Source organism: Martes martes, assembly GCF_963455335.1.
Source record: "Martes martes genome assembly, chromosome: 10".
In the NCBI taxonomy this organism is placed as follows: Eukaryota; Metazoa; Chordata; class Mammalia; order Carnivora; family Mustelidae; genus Martes; species Martes martes.
In genome coordinates this window covers 16,047,858-16,075,678 of record NC_137898.1, presented here as the reverse complement: position 1 = coordinate 16,075,678, position 27,821 = coordinate 16,047,858, and the positions used below count along the sequence as shown (strand labels likewise).

Sequence of the window (27,821 nt, the reverse complement as noted above, 5' to 3'; positions counted from 1 at the left end):
AGTGACAGGGGAAGTCAAGAGGAGGAGAAAAAAGACTTCATTCCATGTTCAAGATAAAGTATTAAATCAAGGAGTACTTTGGATTGGCATGTGAGAAGATTAGAAGCAGAATGAAATGAAAAAAATAAATGAAAATTGTCTAATCATCAATAATATTATAATTATGTTGTATGGTGACAGATGATAATTAGACTTATTGTGAGGATAATTTCAAATAAAAATGTTGAATCACTGTGATGTATACCTGAAATGGACAGATGCTCTATGTCAATAATACTTCAATAAAAAGGAAGAAAAAAAATCTTTAAAAAATAATAAATTTATCCAGTCAGGAGAGGTCTGAGGAAATGCTAAAGATTCTGAGCTCCAACCTGTGGCTGGCTTTTGCAATGATGATATACTCTGTGTATATCATTTCTTCTTACTTCTAAGGCTCAAGATAGAATCCTAAAATGAAATTCTAGAATGTTCTTAATATAAGTTACTTCCCTCCCCGAAACAAATGATGATACCACATTTTCTTCATGGCATTCTTCATCTCCATGTTTCTCAGTGTGTAGATCAGAGGGTTGAACATGGGGGCAATGATGGTGTAGAAAAGAGCAAACACTTTGTCTTCTGGGAAAGTTGTGGCCGGCCGAATGTAAATGAAGAGAATAGGCACAAAAAACAGAACCACAACTGTGACGTGGGAACTGCAAGTGGAAAGAGCTTTGGAGCGGCTCTCTGCAGGGTAAGCCCTAAGGGTGTATAATATCAGAAAATAGGACACCATCAAAATCACAAAAGTCATCAGAGCAATCAGTCCTGAATTAACAACGACCAAGAGACCAATTCTGTCCGTGTCCGTGCAGGCCAGCTTCAGTAAAGGATACACGTCGCAGAAGTAGTGATCTATCTCATTGGGGCCACAGAAAGGTAGGAAGATGGTGAGGAGGAACTGACTGGCAGAGTGGATTAAAGCCCCAGTACAGCTGGCTGTGATGATAGCGTGACACCTCTCTCTGCTCATGATGACGGTGTAGTGCAGGGGCTTACAGATGGCCACGTAGCGGTCATAGGCCATCCCTGTGAGGATGAAGATCTCCACGCCTCCAAATAAATGTGTGGTAAAAAGCTGTGTCATGCAGTTGCTGTAGGAAATGGTCTTCCTTTCTGCCAGTAAATCAGCCATTAGTTTAGGTGTCACTGTTGAGGTGTAGCAAAGGTCGGAGAGTGAGAGGCAATTAAGGAAGAAATACATGGGTTGGTTCATTAGTGGACTGCACGTGATAGAAATAATTATGAGCAAGTTTCCCACCCAAATAGCAATGTAGCAAAATAAAAATAATACAAAGCAGAGGATTTCAATGTTCTCGTTTTGAGACAGTCCCAAGAAAATAAACACAGTGACGTTATTCTTATTTTCCATGATCCAGTGCCGTAAAAATGCTTAACAGTCTCCTGAAAAGACATAATGCACAAGTCAGTGCCGGACATGTGCATGGAGAATATAGATGATGACCCTGACATCATGAAGCTCTATTTAATGGGTATGATATGATATGATATAATTTTTTTTTCTGATTAGTTTCATGAAGATTTCCATAAATCAGTTTTTCAGGACATTATGTTCGATCTTGACATTATGTTTTATGAATGAATTCAATCAGTACATTTAAAAAATGTTTAATAATTATTATTAGTTGCCAAATGTTTTTCTATTCTAAAAAAATATACAACAAAGTCCTCAAAAAGGACATTTTTCTGGATCCTTCCAAACACACATTTTTTTTTGTTTTTTTGGTTTTTTTTAAAGATTTTATTTATTTATTTGACAGACAGAGATCACAAGTAGGCAGAGAGGCAGGCAGAGACAGAGAGAGGAGGAAGCAGTCTCCCTGCTGAGCAGAGAGCCCCATGCGGGGCTCGATCCCAAGACCCTGGGATCAGGACCCAGGCTGAAGGCAGAGGCTTTAACCCACTGAGCCACCCAGGCGCCCCCAAACACACATTTGTTAAAGGGGCAAGTGTAAGTCATTAAAGTTGCTGTTAAATGATATAGAAGCAAATGTTAAGCTTGACGATGGTCACTAGTGGACTTACATGCTTCCCCAAAATAGTTTCAGGATGAGGTAGAAAATGAAACTAAACATTTATATGATACAAATTTATTTACAAAGTGGAAGATATAAAATCTCTGCTGGAGGCCTCTGAGTTGGTTTGAATAATTTTTTGATTGCTTATTTATCTTTATTTAGTGATTTAGGGCAGTAGGATGCTGATCTTTTATATCAAATGTTTATTTTTATATCGGATATCAATACAAATCCTATATTTAAATGAACCACAGAATAAAGAGAGAGTTAAAACTAAAATGATCAGGTGCCTGGGTGGCTCAGTGGGTTAAGCCTCTGCCTTCGGCTCAGGTCATGGTCTCAGTGTCCTGGGATCTAATCCCCTGTTGGGCTCTCTGCTCAGTAGGGAGCCTGCTTCTCTCTCCACTTCTGCCTGTCTTTCAGCCTACTTGTGCTCTCTCTCTCTGGCAAATAAATAAAATCTTCACAAAAAATAAAAGTAAAAGGAAGAACTGAAGGCAGTTTACCTTTGTGGTTTTTCTCCGATTCAGTGTACCATAATTCGCAAGTCAATTTCTTCCCATCCGTCTAAATTATAGTATGAATTTCCTTTCGATATTCATCCAAAGCATATCTTTTGTCAAACCCTTAAAGAATATTGACACTTCATAATTCAAAGAAAAAATGTATAGGAAAATATTTATATGAAGACAAACATTTGGGACCAAGCCTCCATTACTAATTATACCAGTGTGTGACTTTGGGTACCAATTTTTTGTTTTTTTAATTTAAATCATGTTGTTTGGGGTGCCTGGATGGCTCAGTGGGTTAAAACCTCTGCCTTCAGCTCCGGTCATGATCCTAGGGTCCTGGGATCGAGCCCTGCATCGGGCTCTCTGCTCAGCGGGGAGGCTGCTTCCTCCTCTCTCTCTGCCTGCTTCTCTGCCTATTTGTGATCTCTGTCAAATAAATAAATAAAATCTTTAAAAAAAATTAAATCATCTTGTTTGTAAAATAAAAAAAACTGACTGAACTTTGCCACAAAATGGTCGAGAAACTCAAAAAAATCAAGAAATGACCCTTGCTTTATTAACCATAAGAATATAAGTGCTAGTGTTGCCAAATCAGTAAGGCAGTCAATAATGAAGTCTAGTAAATATGACTCCATGTAGAAAATAAAATTTTAATGCCATTAAAATTATTTTGAGCAGGAAGGTAACTTTGAGATCGGCACTAACCTAATCTCCTAGTTCTAAATAGAAGGGATTTTAATTAAAAGTATATAGAAAATACAGGGACACCTGGCTGGCTTACTGGAATGTGAAACTCCTAATCTTGTTTTGTGAGTTTGAGCCCCATGTAGGGTATAGAGATTACTTAAAGAAAATCTTAAAAAAAAATAAAAATAAAAATAAAAAAATAAAAAAATTAAAAAGTATGTAGAAAATACATAGAATAAACGAAGATAGCTTCAATCTCTTCATGATTCACCAATTATATTAAACCTACAGGATTAGATATGTGAAGAGACATGCAATTTAGTTGCAGTTGACCATAGCTTCTGCTAACTTAGACTCTCAGTGCTAATGAAAAAATAACATTGAATTGGTAACCCGCGATCCAATTGTTTTTCTATAAATTTTGACCTCAAAAGGCATCATTAATATTTACCATCTTCCTTTAGAAGTTGTGATACATCTTCTACCCTAATCTTGTTGCTACAGTTTCTCATCAATTAATTTTTAAATTCTCCCCTCATCACCCTCTTTTAGAGATTAAGTTAACTGTATCACACACCAAATATAAAATTCCTTTGTAATGGGGCCTTAAAACAAATAAATTTATTTCTTTGGTGCAATTTTAAGATTTAGAATTAGCTTAGCAAGAATCATTGAAAAGTTAGGTTTCATGCCTCCAATGAAGCCATGAAATTTTCTTCTTACCTATAAATAAGCACATCCTATTTTAAAAATAATATTTAAAACACTTGTTTGGTCATTTTTTAAAGTAATTGCTTGTTCCTTTGGATGGACATAAATAAAACCATTATCTTAATCTTAATCATGTGCATTATCTTAATCATGTGCATAGAAATAAACAACCACCTGAATTCTTTTTCTTTTTCCTCTACCCCAAAATTAAAGAAAAAATTACTACAACCTGAAATTAATCCCCTATACAAATTAGTTGTCAGAATATGTAAGTAAAGCCCATCATTCTGTCTTCATCTGATACAAAATTAATTTTCCAACTGATGAAATGTGGTTTAACCTCGTAACAAAACAGTAATGCTAAATATGTGGTTCAGTTTTCTATTTTCTCCAAACTCCAGTCCACAGATAATGCTTCATTTCACTCTTTTCCTTTTTTTTTTCATTTCACTGTTCTGCAAACTTCCGTAGTTCATCAAGTATGAACCACCACATATATTTCTAGCTTCTCAATATTATTTTATTAAAGATTTATCTATTCATTTATTTATTTAAGGAAGAGCACAGGAGCAGAGGAGGGGAAAAGAGAGAGGGAGGGAATCCTCAAGCTGACTTCCCACTGAGCACAGAGCCTGATCCCAGAAGCTGAGATCATGACTTGAAGCCAAAACCAAGGAGTTGATGCTTAGCACTCTGAACCACCAGGCACCACTCTGGCTTCTCAATTTTAGAGTGCAAGAGGACCTCTGATTTCTATTGTCAACTTAGTCATCAACTTTTCGTGTGATCCCCAAACTTCATTTCCTTCAACACATTTGTTTGTCTAAAATAGAGGCAAATTGTTTGTTCCCTAAATAAATTAGAGAGTTGTGAGTTTCAAATTTAGAAATAGATGTATGAGAACTTTGAAAAAAATACTATCTAAATGAATATGGTATTAAGATCAGTTTGATGCACACACAAGAGTAGTAATACCTTACGGAGATAACAATTAGTTGAAAATTTCCTGATAAAGTATACATAGATCACCTAACTAGTATTTAGCAAAAGAGAATTTGAAATCAGAGTTTTCTGAATCTAGAGCCTGAGTCCATACTTGGAACAGAAGAAATTTAATGTTAATGACCCCTTTCCTCCAATTACCTAATTATTTCATACAAAACCAGATAACCTCCAAAATCGTGATCCTTAAACCATTTCAGCCATTCTAATCTTGATATGCAGATGACAAAATGAGATAATAAATTACAACACACTATCTTAGTCTATAAAATGCAGAAAATACTGAAACAAAACTGCAATCTCAATCTGTTCCTCTCTCCTGCATATGTAGCCCAATTACAAAGAGTAAGAATAGAGAATAAAAATCTGTTATTTTAGAGAATGCAATTTATTCTTAGAGAATGCAATGCACTGAATCTTGTCATGTCCTTGGATATGCTTCTCCAGCCACAAATAGTCCCTCTGTAAGAGCAGTGGTTAGAAGAAAGAGGTCATCATTTACTCCCTGCTATAGTTCTTCCCTCACTGTAGGAACTTGTGTTCACTTGTTCTAGAGGGTAAATCTAGTCTTGAAAATTTCTATGGTTCAGTTAAGATTTTGTTTAAACTTTGGGCTCTCTGCTATTGTCAAAGTTTTGAAAAACCTTAATCATAATGTACATAATAAATTTTGGGTTTGCTATGAATGATCAGATCGCCTCATTTCATCACTTTACTACACTATCAGTAGGTTTAATAATTTGCATATATATATAACATAAACTTTTTAAATTCTCCCAATAATTCTGAGAAGTAAATATTTCTAATAAGCTCACTTAAGAAAATGAAACCGAGTTATAGAGAAAATAGATAATTAGCCCAAACCCATAGACATAATTAGTAGAGCATGACAATCTGAAACAACATGTCTCATTTAGTAATACACTTAGCAAAACGTTGTGTACTTACCATACTAACTTGATACTTAGTGTATACTCAATAAGTATTGGATACTCTAATAACTTAAAAGAGTGCCTTACTGACCCCAATATTTCCATTTTTAACTTATGCCAAACTAAACCCAATATAGCCTTAAGTTTTATGATCCTAAATTCCCAAAGGACAGAGAAAAAGTCTCATATTCCTTCTTGAAATACTAAGAGTGTTTGCGCAAATTTAGCTCTCAGTTCTCATCAGGTAGCCCCGATCTGTATAATCTTTGGCATGTACTGTTTTTTTTTTTTTTTTTTTCTCGGATCATCGTATTGGCAATGGATAAGTACATCATTGGTGGATACATCTATCTCCTGAGACTGTTTTGAGATTAAATGTGGCAGTCACCCAGTATATTGAAGGGACTTGATAAATATTTCTAATTATTTTATCTTTGTTCTATATCTTGTCAAATACAGGTTACTGATTATTTAACCAATAGTCAGCAAATATTTGTAAATAATTAAAAGAAATAGCTTCAATGATTTCAAGTGGTCTGTAAATAAAATACTCCATAATTGAAATTATTGTCCTAAGGCTTATTCCCAGAAACAAGGGCAGGCAACAAAATAAACAGAGATAAGATAAACAGAAATAAGATAAACAGAGACTCAAGTTTTGAGATATTTTCATCCGATTTTTTTGTTGACCTGTGTAGGGTCTTAGGTTAACGTAATTATCTAATTCTTGGAGCTTCTTTGTTTGTTTGTTTGTTTGTTTTGAGGAAGGAGTTATCAATACTCGTGATAGGGTTAGTGCAGGGAGTTTATTTGTCCTTTCAATTTGGGCTTTATCACTTTCCTAGCAACCTGTGAATCACTTTTTCTTAATCAATGCTTTTTCAGCTTCCCCCCCACAGCTTCTAATTTTTTTTTTAATTTGAAATTTGTTATCCACCTAAGCATCACTTCCCATTTGCTGTCTGCCTGTCTCCTTAGAATGTCATATGGCACTTTCAATGGGCAGCACTTTGAATTTATCACTGCATCGACCTCAAAACAAGCTAGTCTATAAAATTCAGAGAAGATGCCTGTATTCAACTTTAACTGAAAGTCAGTCAGCTAGCTATACAGTGGAGGCAAAAATACATTTAGCGGATCTCACACAGTCAGGCTGGATAATGGGAAGGGAAGAGAAATAATTCACCTCATGTTCTTTTACATTTTGTGGATCCATTCCTACTTCTTCCTTCTGGTGTCTCCCCTTTCTTCACTGAAATTCTGGTCATTCACCTACTGTCCAGAGCATTTCATGTCAGCTTCTTGAATTCACATTTCACTCAGTGCAACTCATCAGCCATTCACAGAAAGAAAACTGGTATTATTTTAGAGACAACTGACACCATTCAACCAACATTCCCAGAATGAGTCATATATTCAGAGCAACAGTTAGAAGTCAAATGGAATAATTTTATATCCAAAGGAATCAAATCACAGTCTATATATTCATCATTAAAATTAGCCCTAGAAATGCCCAAGCTCACATGATTAATTAATGCTTTATAGAGAGTGCATTATAAATTACATTTATCTTATTCTAGAGCACTATTATTTCTAAGAAGTTTGGATTTACCTTCCCAAATAGAAGTTCACCAGGTTGATTTCCTTTAGATCTAAGTTGACAAAGTGCATCTAGGATAGGATCCGGATTATAAACAGTGTGCAAGCCACAATTAATGTTGCATGCCATTTAGGAATTTGTCATTAGAAATTGCTCCTGGGCCCCAGGGACCATATTCTCCTGCACTTAAGGAATTCTGTGATGAAAACAAGCTTGAGGGCCTAATCCTTTCTCTGATCTTCGTAAACTGACAGAAGTTTAGACGGTCTTGGCCCTCATGGTAGCTCATGGTCTCCACCTCTGCTCAAAAACCATCTTTATTATAGTCTCTACGAGAATGACAATGAGTTATAGAGTACTTCCAAGTATGTAGGTAAATTTCTGGGAAAATTATACACTAATAAAGCTTAGTATCATTTTGTATTATTTTGGGTTTAAAGAAAAATAAAGATTTATTTTTAGAGAAAGACTGAAAAAGAGCACGAGCAGGGAAACGGGCAGAGGGAGAGGGAGAGAAACCTCCAGCAGGCTCCCTACTGATACAGGGCTTGATCCCAGGACCCTGAGATCATGAGCTGAGTAGAAATCAAGAGTTGGACGCTTAAGGGACTAAACCACTGAAGTGCCCCTGATTTAGAACACTTTCAAAAAGTTATTTGAAAAAGAAAATTTGCATTTGAACAAAATTTGCATTTGAAAATCTTTAAATGAGGGTTTGCTGGGTGTCATACACTAAGTATTCCTGTTTAATTTTCACAAAGACTCACTGGGTTTTTTTGACCCACAAGAAAACTCTGTAACAGCTAAGATAAATACTTGACTGACTAAGGTCGCTAGACAAGGAGGAGATTGCATATCAGTGTCAAGAGAATAGTTAGTTCTTGGGAAGGGGAGAGGTGAGGACAGGATGGTTGACTGTGGAGATGATGGCAGTGTTCTACTTTTTGATTCATATGGAGATTTATAGGGCTATTTCCTGCCCAGTTCTCTACCCCAACCCCAGCCCTCATCTCTCTCTCTCTACCCTCATCTCTCTCTAAGTGTCTTTATGTATTCTATTTCATAACTTAAATATGAAAAGAATACATAGCAATACAACCCTAAAACCATATTCAAGGCACTGAAGTGACCCAGGGTAGAGTGTGAGGTTGGATTTGCCTTCAAAGAATTAACTTGAAAGCAAGTCTAGGTGTTTCATTTTGGTTCAGTCTATTGCCACTCTCCTCAGGAGATCTGGTTTTTGTGTTTGTTTGTTTGTTTGTTTTTGATATTTTTTTAACCTCATTGAGGAATCATTGACAAATATATTGTATATGAGGTGGACAGTGTGATGATTTCATATGCATATACATTGTGGAATTATTATGAATACATTATTACCATCACTTTATATACTTCACTATTGTTTGTAGGTGTGGCAAGAATTCTCCACTCTCAGCAGCTTTGAAGTAGACAAAACTGTATTATTAACTGTTGTCACCATATTGTGGTTACCTCTTCAGAACTGACTCTTCTCCTAACTGGAAGCATTCTAACACTTTACTCAAAGAAAACTTCCCCAGTCTATGTCATGTTTTCACCAGTATTCTGTTCTTAGCCTAGAACTTCCATGGATGCCCAGTCCTCCCAGTCCTCTCCAAACCATGCCATCATCTCCAGGCTCTGCTCTGTAGCCCCTACCCCTGAATCTTTCTAGCTTTACTTCCCCACCAAGGAAGAGCATTTGCTCCCTTAGACTCACTGTCCTCCAACGTGGAGGTGTCATTATAAAAGTCTTAATAATTATGGTAGCACTTAAGAGGTCAATGTACCAAAAAAGGGCTATGACTTAGAAATGATGAATGAGTTAATATTCACTCATAAAGGGACACCTGTGTGGCTCAGTGGGTTAAAGCCTCTGCCTTCGTCTAGGGTCATGATCCCAGGGTCCTGGGATTGAGCCCCGCATTGGGTTCTCTGCTTGGCAGGGAGCCTGCTTCCTCCTCTGTCTCTCTCTGTCTGCCTCTCTGCCTACTTGTGATCTCTGTCTGTCAAATAAATAAATAAAATCTTAAAAAAAAAAATTCACTCATAAAGCACAGCAGGAAGAAAGCTGTTGAAAGAAGATTATGCTCTTGATATAGGCTGCTGTGATGTATTGTAAAAAGTCTAGCTGGGCTTATTCACAACATACATTTTGGATACATTAAGGTTGGATAGAATCTGGGCAACTCCAAAGATAATTAAATGTGCATTTGCTAGCTGCCTATATTGTATAGTTAAACCTCAATTTTAGCAGTCTGGGAGAATTTATTATAAATTATGTTTCTCTAAATTAACATAATGTCTTCTCTGTGGGTTCCTTTCTTCTAGAAGATGCTTGAGAAGAGAGCATCATGAAGACAGCACCATTGAGAAAAAATATGGAAATAGTCATAGGACTTCTGTTGTAGATGATTAATGTCTTAAGTAATAGCTATCCCATGTCCCCTAGCCACTAATCAATTTCTCAAATGCAATTTCAATTTATCATTTCATATTTATGTGACACTAATAACTTTACTTATTAGTTTTATATTGCAAATGAAGAATACAAGATGCTAGTTGTTTGCTGATTTGACCAGGAGTCAGACCATTAAAAACTGATAGACTGACATGCAAATCAAAGTGTAGGACTCCTGGTTTGATGCTCATTCTTCTCCCTAAGTGCTATTCAGGTTGCTCTTGAGGATGAAGACAAAATATACCAATTATTTATATTCTGACTTTCCTTTAAGTTTTTTATACAGATTGATCACTTATGGTGTTATGAAATTTTTTAATGAAGTAAAACATTTCCTCAAAGAGAACTTGTGGGTAGTAAATATTAGGCTGATATGAAAGTATCTTTTTTTTTTTTTTTTTTTTTTTTTTTTTTTGCGTTAATGAAAGAAAATAGGACTAAGAGTAAGACTTAGCACTCGCATTCTTTTTCTCTCCAAACCTGTAGATAGTCCTACACTGTCTTTTACTATGTGGTACTAGTGATGTAGTTTAAGCCACCACAATATTCGTTTTTTTCTTAATAATTTGTCTAAGTTGTAACTTATGTGATTCTTCTCACACATAAATGTGCTACAATTTGCATCTCTTATCATTTTCTCTCCCTTTCCTGCCCCTTCATTTTTTTTTAAAGATTTATTGATTTATTTTAGAGAGAAAGAGAGCACAAGTGGGAGGGATAGGGTGAAAGGAGAGAGACTTTCAAGCAGACTCCATGCAGAGTGTGGAGCCTGAAAGAGGATTGATTTCATGCCCCTGAGATGACGACCTGAGCCAAAATCAGGAGGTGGATGCTTAACCCACTGTGCCACCCAAGTGCCCCACTTTCCCCTTCATTTTATGTACCTGTTGAAATTATTTTTTTTAATTCTATTGCATTTTGTTTTCAAATATTCGTGTTTTAGAAATAACTCCCCTTGATAGCATTATACCATTATTGATCTTCTTTTGAATTCAATTCTTTTTCATAAAGATACTAATTATTTGCATTCTATTGATGATAAAAAATACTTTCTTACATTGTTTTCTGATTTTCTTGGGAAAATTTTTCCAAAATACCTACAGACAATATGTTCTATTCATGGGTGATGTTAGTATATCTTTTAATATCAAAAAATAACCTGTGTTTTATTACTTCCTTTCTCATTTTAAGCTGAAAATACATATTTTATATATATATATGTATACACACACACACACACACACACACAAGAATTATGCTGAAGGAAAATTTCTATCTTGAAAAAGTTCAGTTGGCCCTATTCCTTGTCCATCAGGATGGAAATGGAATGCATTTCTCAGGTCTACGTGTCAAGGCAAGCTGATATGTGCAGTTTCTACCAAATGCACCATTTTGAGGTCACTCAACAAATCCTACTCTACTGGAAGTGGATATGCTCTACTACTTTTCTCATCTTGTCATTCCACATTGTGAGTATCTGTGATGTAATAAACATGACAACAGATATGAAAATTCCCCCCATCCCTTTGTCCCTATCTATGATACTTTAGGGGAGATGGGTTGGGAAAGGGTGTGGCAGCTTCCACAGGGCAAGTATGAGCACCTCTTTTTCTTTGCTTTTTCCATGGTTCAGAATAAAATTATCTGCATGGATTTTGTCATCACATAATTTATTTCACATAAGATTTAGATGAATATCCTACAGAAAATAAAGTTCAATAACAAAAAAAATTCTTTTTGTAATTTCTGAAAACCATTTTTAATCTCCATTTCTACAGAATAACAAAATGTTGTCAAATCTATAAATTTCATATGCAAATAAATATTAAAGTTCTCAAGCAGCCTCACAGCTTCAGAAATGCTTACTGTACGTGACATGGCCACCATCATTCCTTTAACCTAGAATATTTTTAATATACTCAAGTTCCTACCCAATCTCAGGTCCAATAGCAAAATTGTCACTGTACTCATAATTATTCAGCTTATCAACTCCAACATTCATTAAGTGAACAGTTTGGTGTCAATGATCTGAATGATCAGAGCTCTCTGACTTCAAGTTCATTTTTCCTCCTGCATGAAGTTTTTAGCATTTATTGAGTAGGACAAGTCAATTGTGTTTTTCTTCTGAAAATATCCTTTGACACCAAACTCTTCTCATGGCTTTTTTCATCTCTGTGTTTCTCAGAGTGTAGATTAGGGGATTGAACATAGGGGCAATGATGGTGTAAAATAGTGCAAATATTTTGTCCTCAGGGAAAGTGGTAGGAGGTCGAAGGTAGGCGAAGATTAAAGGTCCAAAAAATAGGATCACCACAGTGATATGAGACCCACAGGTAGAGAGAGCTTTGCGTCTTCCCTCAGCTGAGCGTTTTCCTAAACTGAATAATATAACAACATAAGACCCAAACAAGAGAACAAAGGTTACTAAAGTGACCATTCCTGAATTGGCAACCACAAGGACCCCAGTGATGTAGGTATCAGTGCAGGCAACTTTCAGCAAAGGGAAGATATCACAATAGTAGTGATTGATTTCATTGGGGCCACAGAAGGGCAACCCGATTATCAGAGAAAACTGAGAAAAAGAATGGAGAGCCCCCCCAGCCCAGGCAGCCAAGATTAGGAGATGGCACTTTGTTCTGTTCATGATAAGCAGGTAGTGGAGAGGTTTGCAGATGGCAGCGTAGCGATCAAAGGCCATGACTGTAAGGATGAGGATTTCAATCATTCCCAGGAAGTGTAAGGCAAAGACCTGTAACATGCAGTTATCATAAGAGATGGTTTTTCTGGCCAGTAGCAGGTCACCAATCAGTTTGGGTGTCACACAGGAGGTGTAGCAAATGTCCATAAAGGATAAGTGGCTGAGGAAATAGTACATCGGTTGGTTAAAAAGGTCACTGCATCGAACAGAGACAAGAATTAGGAGATTTCCCACCAAGACAGAAACATAACAAAATAAGAAGAAAACAAAGCAAAATTTTTGTATGTTCTGGTTATAGGAAAGTCCCAAAAGGATGAATTCTGAGATGTTTCTCTGACTTTCCATAAATTGTGTGTTATGCACAAATAACTGAGTATCTGAAAAAGAAAAAAAGAAATTTGGATGACAACATTGACAATATAAACATAATCATACAAAATCTACTAATGAAATATGAACCTAATTCAACAAATCACAATGGTTATAAGATTTAGATAGTAGTGGCATTAATTTAATGCAGGAAATGTATTTTACTTATCATTTTCATTGTTTTCTTTATTCACAGCAGGCTTTTGTTCTAGGTAATGTTCCATTTCCCCACATGATATGGAACTTCCTCCTAAATTGGCTGGAGACAGAGGATGGAGGAAGGTAGTTGCATTTAAAAAAGAGAGAGAAACAAAAGCACATCTGCTTAAATTGTGAGTTGGGTGATTAGGATTGCAAATAATATTCTTTGAACTATAAGGGTGGGTGTTGGGTGTGTATTATAGATTGACCTTGAGAAACCTATCTTGCTAGCTATGTTATAAGGCAAAAATATTTGAAAATACAACAAAAAGTAGATTTCTCTTGTCAGTGAATTTTTGAAAAATAATTTTAAAAATATACATATTTCTAAGTTAAATTTTAGTGTAAAAGAATGTTTGAAGGTAAACTCCATAGCCATTAAACTTCATAATATAAATAAAGAAAGAAAAAGACACTAATGGAAATTGAAGACATTCTAGTCTGCCTTTTTTTTTTTTTTAAGATTTTATTTATTATTAGACAGAGACACAGTGAGAGGGAACATAAGTAGGGGGAGAGGGAAAGGGAGGAGTAGACTTTCTGCCAAACAGGGAACCTGATGTGGGGCTCAATCCCAGGACCCTGGCATCATGAAGTGAGTCAGAGAAAGGAGCTTAATGACTGAGCCACCCAGGAGCCCCACTAGCCTCTCTTTTTAACATGAAAGCATCAAGTTGTATCCTTAAAATTGTATACAAGTTATAGTTCTCCAATAATTTAATGTTTTTCTTTCATCTTCATGTATACTGTCACCATTACAGTTGCAAATAATAGCTAATTTATGAAAATATAATATTGCATTCCTTTAAATAAGTATGCATAAAAACTGAAACAGATAAATTTGAAAATACTCATTAAATAATAAGTAAGTCTAATTATAAGAATTAATTATGAGAATGATTTAAATATTAAAATACTCATCTATTCCCACCATAGTCTTTTCAGTGTAGAAGGAACAGATTTAAGAGAATCTAAATGACTATCCCATATTAAAGAGCTGATAAATTGAAATATTTATAAGTTATATGTCCTAATTCTTATCTTTTCAGTGTGGCTTCCTGCAGGAAAGAGGCATGCATCAGAGAAGATAGCATTGGAGGAATTACCCTAATTTTCATCTCTTGAGAGATGACAGACTCCCAGATCACTCTAAAATATACCACAATAGTTCTAAGGATAAATGTGTGGTGGTGTCACATATCTCTGTTTTGAAATCCCTTCACAGCATCGGACTTTCAGATTCCCCACTACAGCTGTTACTATTCCAATCTGTGTACTCATGGAAGTATCATCACTCTGGGAGGCACTAGTAGAATACCAATGTGACCAACTTCCTGAGAAAGAAATTTAAGCAAGGGAAATACATGACTTTAAAAAAAAAAAAATCTTCAAAGCTTAAACATAAAAATGAAGAACATCATTTGTAACATCACTAAAGCAATGCAGACAGAATTAGAAATGATGGGGAAGAAAAAGTAAGGTAGAGGACAGACCATTTTTATTCAAGCATTGTTTATACTACTGATGAGGGAGCAGAGGCTGGCTGAGGACAAAACAAAAGGCTGACACCTGGCAATCTCCCCCTCACCCCCACTCCTGGGTGGGACCAATGTGACATTCTTTAAGAATGTCCCAACTATCTTAATGTTAATGGTTTGCTAAAAGGGAAAGACAACCTTGATGCTGGCAACACTTCAGGTATCAGGTACCTTGTAGATCCTCTTTAGCATATGAAAGTTCTATTGAAACCTCCCTTTCCCTTACTTTCCCCCAACCCCATGGTTCATAACCTGCCGTCCCTCACAACCCAGGGCAGCATCTCTCTGCCCCTGGGTCCTGTCCCTGTGCTTTAATAAACTGCCTTTTTGCACCAGAGATGGCTTAAGAATTCCACACCAACTTCTTTCAAGATATGTCTCCAAAGGCAAAGGAAACAAAAGCGAAAATGAATTTTTGGGACTTCATCTAGAGCAAAAGCTTCTGCACAGCAAAGGAAACAGTCAACAAAACAAAGAGACAACACCCAGGAATGGGAGAATATATTTGCAAATGACAGTACAGACAAAAGGTTGATATCCAGGATCTATAAAGAACTCCTCAAACTCAACATACGCAAAACAGATAATCATATCAAAAAATGGGCAGAAGAACTGAACAGACACTTCTCCAATGAAGACATACAAATGGCTATCAGACACATGAAAAAACATTCATCATCACTAGCCATCAGGGAGATTCAAATGAAAACCACATTGAGATACCACCTTACACCAGTTAGAATGGCCAAAATTAGCAAGACAGGAAACAACGTGTGTTGGAGAGGATGTGGAGAAAGGGGAACCCTCTGACACTGTCGGTGAGAATGCAAGTTGGTGCAGCCACTTTGGAGAACAGTGTGGAGATTCCTCAGGAAATTAAAAATAGAGCTTCCCTATGACCCTGCAATTGCACTACTGGGTATTGACCCCAAAGATACAGATGTAGTAAAAAGAAGGGCCATCTGTACCCCAATGTTTATAGCAGCAATGGCCACGGTCACCAAACTGTGGAAAGAACCAAGATGCCCTTCAATGGATGAATGAATAAAGAAGATGTGGTCCATATACACTATGGAGTATTATGCTTCCATCAGAAAGGATGAATACCCAACTTTTGTAGCAGCACGGATGGGACTGGAAGAGATTATGCTGAGTGAAATAAGTCAGGCAGAGAGAGTCAATTATCATATAGTTTCACTTATTTGTGGAGCATAACAAATAACATGGAGGACAAGGGGAGATGGAGAGGAGAAGGGAATTGAGGGAAATTGGAAGGGGAGGTGAACCATGAGAGACTATGGACTCTGAAAAACAACCTGAGGGTTTTGAAGGGGTGGGGGGGTGGGAGGTTGGGGGAACCAGGTGGTGGATATTAGGGAGGGCACGTATTGCATGGAGCACTGGGTGTGGTGCAAAAACAATGAATACTGTTATGCTGAAAATAAAAGAAATAAAAAGAAATAAAAAGAAAGCTAGAGCTTTACTAAACAGGGGAAAAAAAAAAAAAAAAGAATTCCTTCTTAGCCTTCAGCTCTGGACCTCACCCCACCGAACCTCACCTAGATTCTAGAACTTCACCACTACCACTAAACTTCTAAGGCTGTTGGTCACTTGGAGGCTGTCTACATTCAGCTGTTTGCTATCAAGTGAAATAATGTGAACTGAAATGGGGAGACTTTTGGGTTTCAATCTTCATATTTGAGATTTATTAAGAACTGACATTCAAGCATGAATATCATCAAGCATGAATTTAGATAATTGCCACACCTTATTCCAAAAGTTTTCTACAGTTTATATTCTGTTACCATGTATAATGAAATTTTACCCAAAATAAGGAAGACTGTTTTGGATTTCTCCATTCACACAAGCAGTTCTCACTGGTACAAGACACTGAACCTTTCTCATCTTGAGCTTCAACCTCTGTAAACTCTGATCTAGACCCAACACCCAAGAAAACAATTAGGAGTTTATGAAACAAAATGGCCAGAGAAAATTGAGACTATGTAACAATGATAGATTTTTTCCTTAAGATGTACAATCTCTCTCTTTGAATGACAAGATTAAGAAGTAAATTCTCCTCCAAGCAGATGTACATCCTGAATCAAATCTCTTGAAATAAACACAAAACTGCAACAGAGATTTTGGGAGGACAACAGAAGCAAATGTCAAATGGATAATGTTTTGGTAGCAAGATAAAATGGAACTGGCGAAATCATTGGCTACCTGGGGGAGTTTCTTAACATTAATTTTATTTTTATTATTTTTTAAAGATTTTATTTATTTATTTGGCAGACAGAGATCACAAATAGGCAGAGAGGCAGGCAGAAGAGAGAGGGGGAAACAGGCTGCCTGCTGAGCAGAGAGCCAGATGCAGGGCTGGATCCTAGGACCCTGGGATCATGACCTGAGCCAAAAGCAGGGGCTTTAACCCACTGAGCCACCCAGGTTCCCCTTAACACTTAATTTTAAGAAAATAGTCTTTTTCCATGCTACCAAAATTAAATAAAAAAGCCAGTTTGTAATTTTGTAGTCTGCCTAATAGTCCTGTTCTCTCCTTATGAGTTACCACCAGCTTTGTAAAAACACATTCTCCTATAGGTCAACCAGGTAAGTATATACTAGATACATATATTTCTATTGATGTACTCAACATGTGCCTTATTACAAACTTACTTTACCTGATTCAGGTGAATCTAAAAAATTTGAAGAGATGCTAATTTCAAGGATGGGATTTTCTTCAAAGATTGGACCCTGGAAAGTCACTGGCAGCCCAAAGATGTTATTAGTTTTACATGTATTTTTCAAAAACACAAATTCTGTTTGTAATACACAATATAAGCTAAACATTGCTTTTTTATGCTCTTGCTTAAATTTCAATACACCACACCAGAAAGTATAATCCTTAAGATAACAGAATAAGTTTCAAATAGATCTAATGAGCCTAAAATAGGTTATAAGTGGATTACCTGAGCATCAGTTGTGCATGGTCTTCAAGTTTTCAGTTAGTCAGGAAAATGTCTTGGTCACACACATGCCCCCTTTAGTTACACAGTTTGCTAACCCTTCACTGGCATTTATATCTCCAAATGTGAGACTACAAAGCACTGATTCAAACAAATCTCAGTAAATTCTCTAAAAATATCTATTATTATATCTTTCCTTGAAATTGCAGGAAGGAAAGTCCTATCCTTTTGCAAAGGGAGTGGGGAGAGAATATAAATATCACTGCAAACTACCCTGATTCACAGAGAAATATGTGTCCCCTTCACAAGAAAGTGATCTAGGATTTTAAATGCAGATATAATTCCCTGACCCCTGTTCATACTTAGAAGTAAACAAGAGCATTTTGGATTATCTGCTAAAGCATCCTACATATCTATGCCCTAGAAGTCAGGTCTTTCAAGTGTATGCATGCAAGTCATTTGCTCTCCAAGAGCCAAATACGAACTGAGAAGAGATTATAAGAACTTTTTGATTTTGAATATTATAGACATTGTGTTCCCAGAAGTAGTTCCTAAAAGATCCTCAGCCAAGAACACTAATCAATTGTCCAAGCTTATATTGCCTAGCCTCTTGGGAATTTTCAGGCTTTAAATTTACTCTCCACTTTTGCATTAGCCAAGCTCTGGGCACTGTGTCTCTAGAGGTCACTATTGTTATTCAGATCCAGAGTAGTTAAAGAACTTCTGCCTGTTCTGGCTAATTTCTTCCTCTGAAAAGCAGGAGGGAAAATTTGTAACCCTGTGAGAGCATTGGTTTGTTTTAGAGAAATCTCTATTTTCTACAGTGGAGAAGGTAAAAGAAAATCAGAGAGAGAAATGTCCAGAGTCCCAACAAGTTTCATCAACAAAAGAAACATGAGATGAATAACAATGAACAAGTCAATGACCTGTCACACCACTTTTCTCCTGGACCCAATAGTAATTAACTCTCACTGCTGCAATGAATGGTTGGATTGTTAAGAAGAAAAGAAAAAGTAGCAAAATAAATTAAAAATTAAAACAAATCCCCACTCTTATTTGGAGGTTGGAGAAGGACTCATAGGTTTTGTTGAAAAATATTGGAGAGGATAACCAACAACATAGGTACAGCTCTATTCTCATTACTACCAGGCACTTTTCCTTTGTGTGGTTGCAGTGCTGCAAGGTACAGAGGCTCAGAATCCTGTGCACTGAAATTCAGGTGGCCTCCCTTCTTGGAAGGCAGCTATGCTCACCACTATATGACCAACGCAGGTGGCCTACTTTCTTGAACAGAAAATCCATATATGTGTGTATTCATATGACTTCAGAAAACCAGTGTTTTATAGCATCTCATCTAGAACAACTCACAAAATAAACTAATTATAATACTTATAAGGATTTTTAAATTCCTATATGTTAATCACTCTATTAAGTACTTCAAGCACATTATCTTATTTAATTATTAATTTTTTTTTCATGGGAATTATTGCACTTATTCCTCAAAGGGGGAAAAAAAAGGAATCTTCTAGAGATTAAATAGCTTGCTCAAGATAACAGAGCTGGTTTCCAAAATAATAACAATATATCTGGTCTTCATAACTTTTGTAGAACTAAAAGGTATGGCAACATTACATAAAGGTTGGGCGTAGAGAAGTGGAAGGATATTATTGTAACACTATTACACTATACATAGAGTGGTATCATAAGAATGCTAAACTGATTCAAGGGAAGAGAGAGAAAAAAAAAAAGAACAAATAGAATTAAAAGAAATTTATTACAAGATGATAGACCTAGACTCCAACTTATCAATAATCGCATTACATGGAAATGGTCTAAGCAGTAAAGTTAAAAGGCCAAATAGGATATACAAACAAAACAAAGCAAAACAAAAACAAACAAAAAAAAACCCATGCAACCTAACTATACTCTGGAAACAGAAAATTATGTATTTTACATATGAAGATACAAATAATAGATAGAGGTAAAGGGATGGAAAAGATAAATAATCCTAATGCTTATGAAAGATGGAAAGGCTTTTCAATTATTGAGAAAATTTAAGAGCAAAAAATATTATGAAAGATTAAAAAAAAATTTGTGTCATAGGATAAAGGGGCCAACAAATCAAGGAGACATAGCTACCTAAATCTTTATGACCCTCATAACAGGGCTATCAATTCATAAAACAACAACTTAGAGAATCTCAAGGAAAAATAGACAAATTCACAATATGGTTGAATATTTCAGAATACATCTACTAATAATTAATGGAACAAGTAGTCGGAAAATCAGCAAAGAGATTAGTAGACTTGAGCAGAACCATCAACTGGCTTGACTTGATTGTCTCTATGAAATTCTTTATCTGACTCTCGCAGAATACATATTCTTGTCAAGTTAGCTCAGAGCATTGACTAGGATACATCATTTTTCTGATCCATCAAGTAAGTCTCAATAATAAAAGGACTCTAACCTTTCTAAGGATGTTCTTTGACCACAGTGGAATTAAATGAAATATATTAAAAAGAAATCTAGGAGATTTCCAAATATCTGGAAATTATATAAGGCACTTCTAAGTAACCTCCTGGATCAAGAAGAAATCAAAAGGGAAATTAGAAAGTAGCTTTATATGAATGAAAATGAAAACAAAATATATCAGAGTTTGGGGATCCTGCTAATACAGAACTTGGAGGGAAATTTATTGCACTAAACATCTAGACTGGAAAAGAATAAAGGGTTCAGATTAATGTCCTCAGCCTCCAGGTTGAAATGAGAAAAAACAAAAGTGAGTTAAGCCAGCATGAAAAGAAGGAAGTAATGAAGATCAAAGTGAAAATCCATGAAAAACAAAAGAGAAAAAACAATAAGGAAAATTGAAAGCAAAAAAATCTGTTTGAGAAATTCAATAATGTTGATAAACCTCTGGCCAGAGTAATTGAGAGCAAAGGGAAGAGGACACAAATTACCAATATCAAGAATGAGAGAAGTGACATCACTACAAATTTTGCAAATACTGAAAGATAAATCAGAGAACAGTATAAGCAATTTTATGTCTAAAAATTCAACAGCTCAGGGGTGCCTAGGTGGCTCAGTCTGTTAAAAGTCTGCCTTTGGCTCGGGTCATGATCCCGGGGTCCTGGGATCAAGCCCCGCATCAGGCTCCCTGCTCAGCAGAGAGTCTGCTTCTCTCTCCCTCTGCCTGCCTCTCTGCCTGCTTGTGTTCTCTCTCTCTCTCTGTCAAATAAATAAATGAAATCTTTAAAAAACATAAAAATAAAAATAAAAATTCAACATCTTAGATGAAAATCTTTAAGATGGGCAAAAGATTGAAAAGACATTTCCCCATAAGACATTGCACTCTTTTCACCATATCAAGTAAGTGCATGGAAATCTGCTCAATATCATTAGTTATTTATGAAATGCAAATTAAAGCTGCAATGAAAAACCAGTTCACACCTTGTAGGATGGCTAAAAATAAGAAAATTTGTATAGGAAGAGTGGAAGAGAAGTGGGAACACTCATAAACTTCCTGTGGGGATATAACTTTGAAAAGACAGTTTGGTGGTTTCTTCACATGTTGAAACATACAGCTGCATATGACCAACCATTCCACACCTAAGGATTTACCTGACAGAAGAGAAGCCTACGGTTCACACAGAAACTTGTGCATGAATGTCTACAAGTAGGTTGGTTTGTAGTAGCCCAAACTGGAAACCAGTTTCTGTTCCCAAGAGCAGAACTGTGGAATTTGCAGGGTAGAATCTGTTCAGCAATGAACAGGGAATGCACAACTGATGCATGCAACCATATGGATTAATCTCCAAATAACCATACGGAAAGAAGCTAGTGAACATAGGCTATATACTGCATGATAAATTTATGTGAAAATCTAGAGAACACAAACTAATCTATAAAGACCCAAAGCAGATCACCTGGTATCAGGGAAAACTTTTCAGAGGGCTGGATACTCTCCCAGGCTTGATTATGGTGATGGAGTCACAGCTTTCTACTTATGTCCCAACTGAATCAGATTGTACTTTTTAAATATGTGCAGTGTATTGTAGAGCATTTATACTTCAATGGGAGTTTTAGAAGTAACCTAGGACTGAAGAAGAATACCCAAACGATGAACTTGGAAGAGGGGAGCCCTCCCCAAAGTTGGGATTGGAAGAGTTGAGGTTGTAGGTGTGGCCAGAACAGTCAGTAACCCAGCCAAATGGGAAGTGCTTTGGGAAGTCAAGAGCACAAACTGGTTTTTTTTTTTTTTTTTTCCTGATTGTTTTCTTCCAACCACAACCCACGTGATGTTGTGGACAGGATCTTTCTTTTGTTTTTCTATGCTTTATCTCACATGTTAGATAAGATGGCCTAATTTAATGCAATTTTAGGCTTACAAATAAGCCTACTACTTCTCTAATTCTCCGTTCTTCCCGGAATCTATCTCTTTCTCAGACTTCCTCCCTTTTTAATGAAAACATTCTGCACAACTTCTTTTAGTGAGCATAGATCTGTAGTCAGATCTTGGTTATTTTTCATTGTTGTTGCATTGTACTGAAAACTCCTCATTTTACTCTCCTTGAAAAATTCAGAAGTCAAGGGTAACGTTTTCCTTTTAGTGCTTTCATGAGGCAATTCCATTTTCTTCTGTTTTCTACTCTTACTATGATTTAAATATTGACTGCACATAGGGTTTTCTATGATTCTTCTTAAGAGCAAATCTTTTTGTGGGTGCCTGGATGGCTCAGTTGGTTAAAGATCTGCCTTTGGCTCAGGTTCTCTTGGTCTCAGTGTCCTGGGATCAAGCCCTGCATCAGGCTCTCCCTGCTCAGCAGATAGTCTGCCTCTCCTCCATCTTCCTCTGCTACCACTCATGCCATCTCTCACTCTCTTTCTCTCAAATAAATAAATAAAATCCTTAAAAAGAGAGCCACTCTTCAGGGTAAGCCCTAAGGGTGCATAATATCAGAAAATAGGACACCATCAAAATCACAAAAGTCATCAGAGCAATCAGCCCTGAATTAACAACGACCAAGAGACCAATTCTGTCCGTGTCCGTGCAGGCCAGCTTCAGTAAAGGATACACGTCGCAGAAGTAGTGATCTATCTCATTGGGGCCACAGAAGGGTAGGAAGATGGTGAGGAGGAACTGACTGGCAGAGTGGATTAAGGCCCCAGTACAGCAGGCTGTGATGATTGCATGACACCTCTCTCTGCTCATGATGACGGTGTAGTGCAGGGGCTTACAGATGGCCACGTAGCGGTCATAGCCCATCCCTGTGAAGATGAAGGTCTCCAAACCTCCAAATATATGTGTGGTAAAGAGTTGTGTCATGCAGTTGCTGTAGGAAATGGTCTTCTTTTCTGCCACTAAGTCCGTCATTAGTTTGGGTGTCACAGTAGACGTATAGCAAAGGTTGGATAGTGAGAGGTAATTAAGGAAAAAATACATGGGTTGCTCAGTTAGCTGACTGCACGTGATAGAAATCATGATGAGTAAGTTTCCCCCCAAAATAGCAATGTAGCAAAATAAAAATAATACAAAACAAAGGATTTCAATGTTCTTGTTTTTGGAAAGTCCCATGAGAATAAATACAGTGACATTATTGCTTTGATCCATGGTCTACTGTAGATAGAATACAATAATTGCCTGAAATACAGAATTCATGAAGCCATGTTTAGAAGGGTTTCTTGAGTAGAGTGATGATCATATCCTATTCAAGGAATTCACTAGGTTGACTATGCCTCATCCAAGAGTCTCAGAGAATAAAAACCAAATATTCAATTAAAATGACCCCTAAGAAGACTCTAGGAGAACACAAAATAATAACTTTCCATTAAATCTACCAGCAAATTGTGCCGTAGTCAACAAGAAGGCCTTTGATCAATCCCCAGTTGAATCTTAGATGTTACTCAAAACACAACACTGATTGCCTAACAATGTGTTCCACCCAATAATTTTATAATTTCAAATCAATTCTGACCAAATATCCTCATTACATCTGCATTTTCATGATGCGGGGTGATGATTCAGCCCTAATCTTATACCTGACTTCTCAATCAATTCCGATTTAAATTTCCTCTTCAGCTCTATTACTAAGTTAACATGGTCACCCATACAATGAATAATCATGCTGTAATAGAGATGGAATTTTAAAACAAAAATATTCATTTCCATAGTGGAATTTTAAGAACTTGAATCTGTTAAGAACAAATTATTGAGAAATAACTTCAGATGATTCTCCAAATCAGATTATAGTGATATTAGCCAGTAAGATAAAGAGGCTATTTTTTTTTTTTAATTTGACAGACAGAAATCACAGGTAGGCAGAGAGGCAAGCAGAGAGAGAGGGGGAAACAGGCTCCCTGCTGAGCCGAGAGCCCGATGTGGGGCTCAACCCCAGGACCCTGGGATCATGACCCAGGATGAAGGCAGAGGCTTTAACTCACTGAGCCACCCAGGCGCCCCTAAAGAGGCTATTTTAATTTAAAATAAAATATAATGCTGAGTATACTACTGGCTTGAATTATTCATTAAGCATACCTGAAATATGTTCCTTATCCTCACTAAAGCATAAAGACTTTTTGAATAATTTTAAGTCCCTCAGTAATGAAAGTCTTGGAATATTCTCAGGTGAAGCCATTTCATCAATCTGTCTGCATTTATTGGGAGTTTGCTAAAAATATTACTTGAAACTCTAGTTGTCTTAGTGCAGAAGGCTACAGCTATGCTTAATGTCCTGCCTGTCAGTCCTGTGTTCAAGCTCCTGACAGTCATAGGGTTATTGCCGTTACCTGCCACATATTTCAGTGTCTGTAAAAAAATCATGTGTAGGGCACCTGGGTGGCTCAGTAGGTTAAGCATCTGCTTTCAGCTCAGGTCATGATCTCAGGGTTCTGGGATCCAGCCCAGCATGGAGCTCCTTACTCAATGGGGAGTCTGCTTCTTCCTTTCCCTCTGCTCCCTTCTCTGCTCATGCTTTCTCTCAAATAAATAAATAATCTTTAAGAAATAAATAAAAAAATAAAAATTATTTTTAAAAAATCATGTGTATTATCCGATAATTCATTATAGTTTTGGAGGAATCCCCGGTTATACGTCTTAATTCAGCCACTAACTTCAGATATGACCTTTGCACATCAGTTAATTTCTTTTAAGAAGTTTTTTCTTCATTTGAAACCCAGAAAAATATATCCTGCTCTGTATAATTCAGACTGAGACTCAACTTTGATCATAGGTGAGAAAGACCTTAAAACAAAAACAAAAACAAAAACAAAAACAAAAACAAAAGTGCACAGATGACAGTATTATTGTATTAAAATTAATGTGCACAAGGAAAAATGAAAATACTTTAGGTTTATAGGTAAGAACTTATGCATAGTAACATGACTGGTGTATATAGCCAACTAGAATTTATAACCCGAAGTTTCTGACTCCAGTGCCTATGTTTCTAAACACTTTACTATACAGCCTCTCAAAAGGGAAATATTGAAGTTACAATATAAATTTAACATGAACTCTGGCTGTCCCAACTCTGAAATTTGCATACATTTCTGAATCTTCCCGACGAAACCAGAATCACTCCTGAATGGATCGTTGCCCTAATTTTAGTCACTCAAGTTTAAAGGGAAAATGTGTAAAAGGAAACTCAGAACTATAAGATTGACTCAAGTCTCCATGAAAAACAAAAAAACAAATCAGTTCAGGGTTCTGAAATAAATAAGCCAGCTCTAGAAAGAAAACAAACATACAGCTTATGTGCTCCTCTAGGAACCTATGTATTTCTTATTCTCACAAGCATGAGTAGTGATACTGCAACTTCAGCTATTGGCCAAGTGAGAAAAACATGTAGGAGAAAACCATCTGAGTGCATGCCCTAATACTGCCAGACCTTACATTTGGGACCTGGTATACTCCTGGCATATAAATGTCCTATCTGTAGAATGAGGGCACTAGCTTCAGTGATCCCATCATGATGTCTTTTGCAGAATTAAAATTACCTTATTTTGGGTCAGTTTTTACTGACCAGCTTCCTAAAGTTGTAATAATTTGTCCTTTTTTTAATGTTCAGGCATCTAATAAAACAGGCAAAATTTGTACACGACTTTGATCTTGTTTTTCCAGAATATGTGATCCTACCCTTAGTAGACAACCAAGATCTCTGAATTTAGTCCTCTCTGAAACCAAAAAGTCTTAGACTGTAGAATTTACAGTAAAACCTACTTTAAAATGAGCTTCTAATTAATGTTTTCCTAACATATTAGTTAAAAATATTTTTTTCAAAAGCTAACATTATAGATTTGTGTAAATAATGGTAAAAAAAATTACTCACATTTTTTTCCTCTGCACTTATTTTGAATGTGTTCTTCTTTTATTGTTTTTTTTTTTTTAAGTCCTACCTTCATTGAAATCACAGGCATTCTTTAAATATTTTAATTTTTTTAATTTTTTTTTTTTTTTAGGTTCCTGACTTAAAATTTGTGTCGACTCAGTGAGTGCTACTGGTGAGTTCCACTTTCTAATTTCCCCTAACGTATAGATAAAAATAATACAAAATTCATGCATTTTTTTAAAACTACTGTCACCTGTCATACCTTCAGTTCAAATAAATGATAGGAGGTCACTTGCAGAAAAAAAGTTTGAAGTCAAGAAGTGGACTTTGTTTTCCAAATTTAGACAAATCATTATTTATATGCTCCGTATTTGTACCACCACATTATTCTTGAGGGTTTCAAGCCTCAAATGCTAAGTTAAATTTTAGGTAACGTTTATATCCTAAAAGTACATTTGTTTCCTCCCAACGTGTTGCTTTTTTAGTTTGAGTTAATTATTTTCTGTCCCCAAGTAATCAATTCGCCAGTTAGTATCCTCTTAGATCCAAGTTACCTGGGCAACTCTACAGCTGGATGACTAATGCCCTACACAAAAGGTCACGGCAGCATGTTGTTAGAATCCCACTCATTAAAAGGTCCTTGGTGACTGAGACCTGCTGTTAATGCCCATTTGAGTTTCCTTCTCCCTTTGCTATAATCTGGGGATTGACCCTTAGTTCTGGTCCTTATGTTAAGAAATGATATCCCTACATTCCCACATAGAGAGTTTTTATTATTCTCCGGGGGAAAAAAAAAATGTGTTTGTGTGTGTGTGTGTGCGCGCGTGTGTGTGTGTTCTTTAATGTATTTCATTTAAGATATATTTTCTACTTCCCGTTAAGGTAAAAATTTGACGGTGTATTTCTATTAAGGGAAATTTCCATCTAAGGTAAATTAATTTCCATTAAGGTAAATCTTAAGGCAATTTACAGACATAAAGGACTTCTTTCAGGTCTTTTTAGGTTTACAAAATGCTCATTAAAAGATTTTGTCAACGGTGGAGTTGAACATTCTGTGAATTTGCTCTGGTCTTACATCACTTTCAATAATCTCTCCTCTTCTTACACTTCTATTCAAAACTCATACTTGATTCTGCTTTGCCTTGAGCTCCACCAACGATAGCAGGTATTTAGTGAGCATGTGCTCTTCGTCAGACCTGAACCACTGATGGGTTTAGCTTCTTTCTCTATACAACAAGTCTGTGCAATAGATAATATCACCAGCCTCATTTCACAGGTGAACAAACCAGGGCAGTGAAAAGTGACAGTGCAAACGAGTGATTCCCATGAAACAGAGGTGGCACTTGTGGGGAGAAAGAGCATGAGCCTCTGGAAGGGTAAAGATGCTTTTTTTTTTTTTTTTTTTTGGTCTTGAGTAAAAGTTAATGGGTTTATAATCATTCAATATTCTGTACATGAATACTTGTTTGGGTGCCTTATTTAATGGTTAAAAAAGCATAAAAATAGCTCAAGGTCATAGCCTTTGAGAATTAGCACAAGCTGTTTGATTTGCATCTAAACTAGAAATTATCAAAGGGAGATCGCATTATGATCAATCTATTTCTTATAATCCACCTAAACCATTGTTTTTCTCTCCCCAAACCTCTTCTCTTGCTATTAGATGTTTCCCTTAATCTTGATTTAGTAGTTGTTTTTTTTTTTTAAGATTTTATTTCTTTATTTGA

The 27,821-nt window shown here is 36.3% G+C and overlaps 2 protein-coding genes across 2 annotated transcripts; both read right to left on the bottom strand.

The window, feature by feature from the left end:
* Positions 1 to 481: 481 nt before the first annotated feature.
* On the bottom strand, positions 482 to 23,384 carry LOC308350747 (olfactory receptor 4P4-like; the record flags this gene model as incomplete). The annotated part of the gene is made up of 2 exons (XM_080816251.1): positions 482 to 1,262; positions 23,215 to 23,384. 2 exons carry the CDS (start codon positions 23,382 to 23,384, stop codon positions 482 to 484), a joined length of 951 nt encoding a protein of 316 aa, XP_080672377.1.
* On the bottom strand, positions 12,112 to 13,047 carry LOC308351574 (olfactory receptor 4P4-like; the record flags this gene model as incomplete). The annotated part of the gene is made up of 1 exon (XM_080817375.1): positions 12,112 to 13,047. The coding sequence occupies one exon, from the start codon at positions 13,045 to 13,047 to the stop codon at positions 12,112 to 12,114; it is 936 nt and encodes a 311-aa protein (XP_080673501.1).
* Positions 23,385 to 27,821: the final 4,437 nt, after the last annotated feature.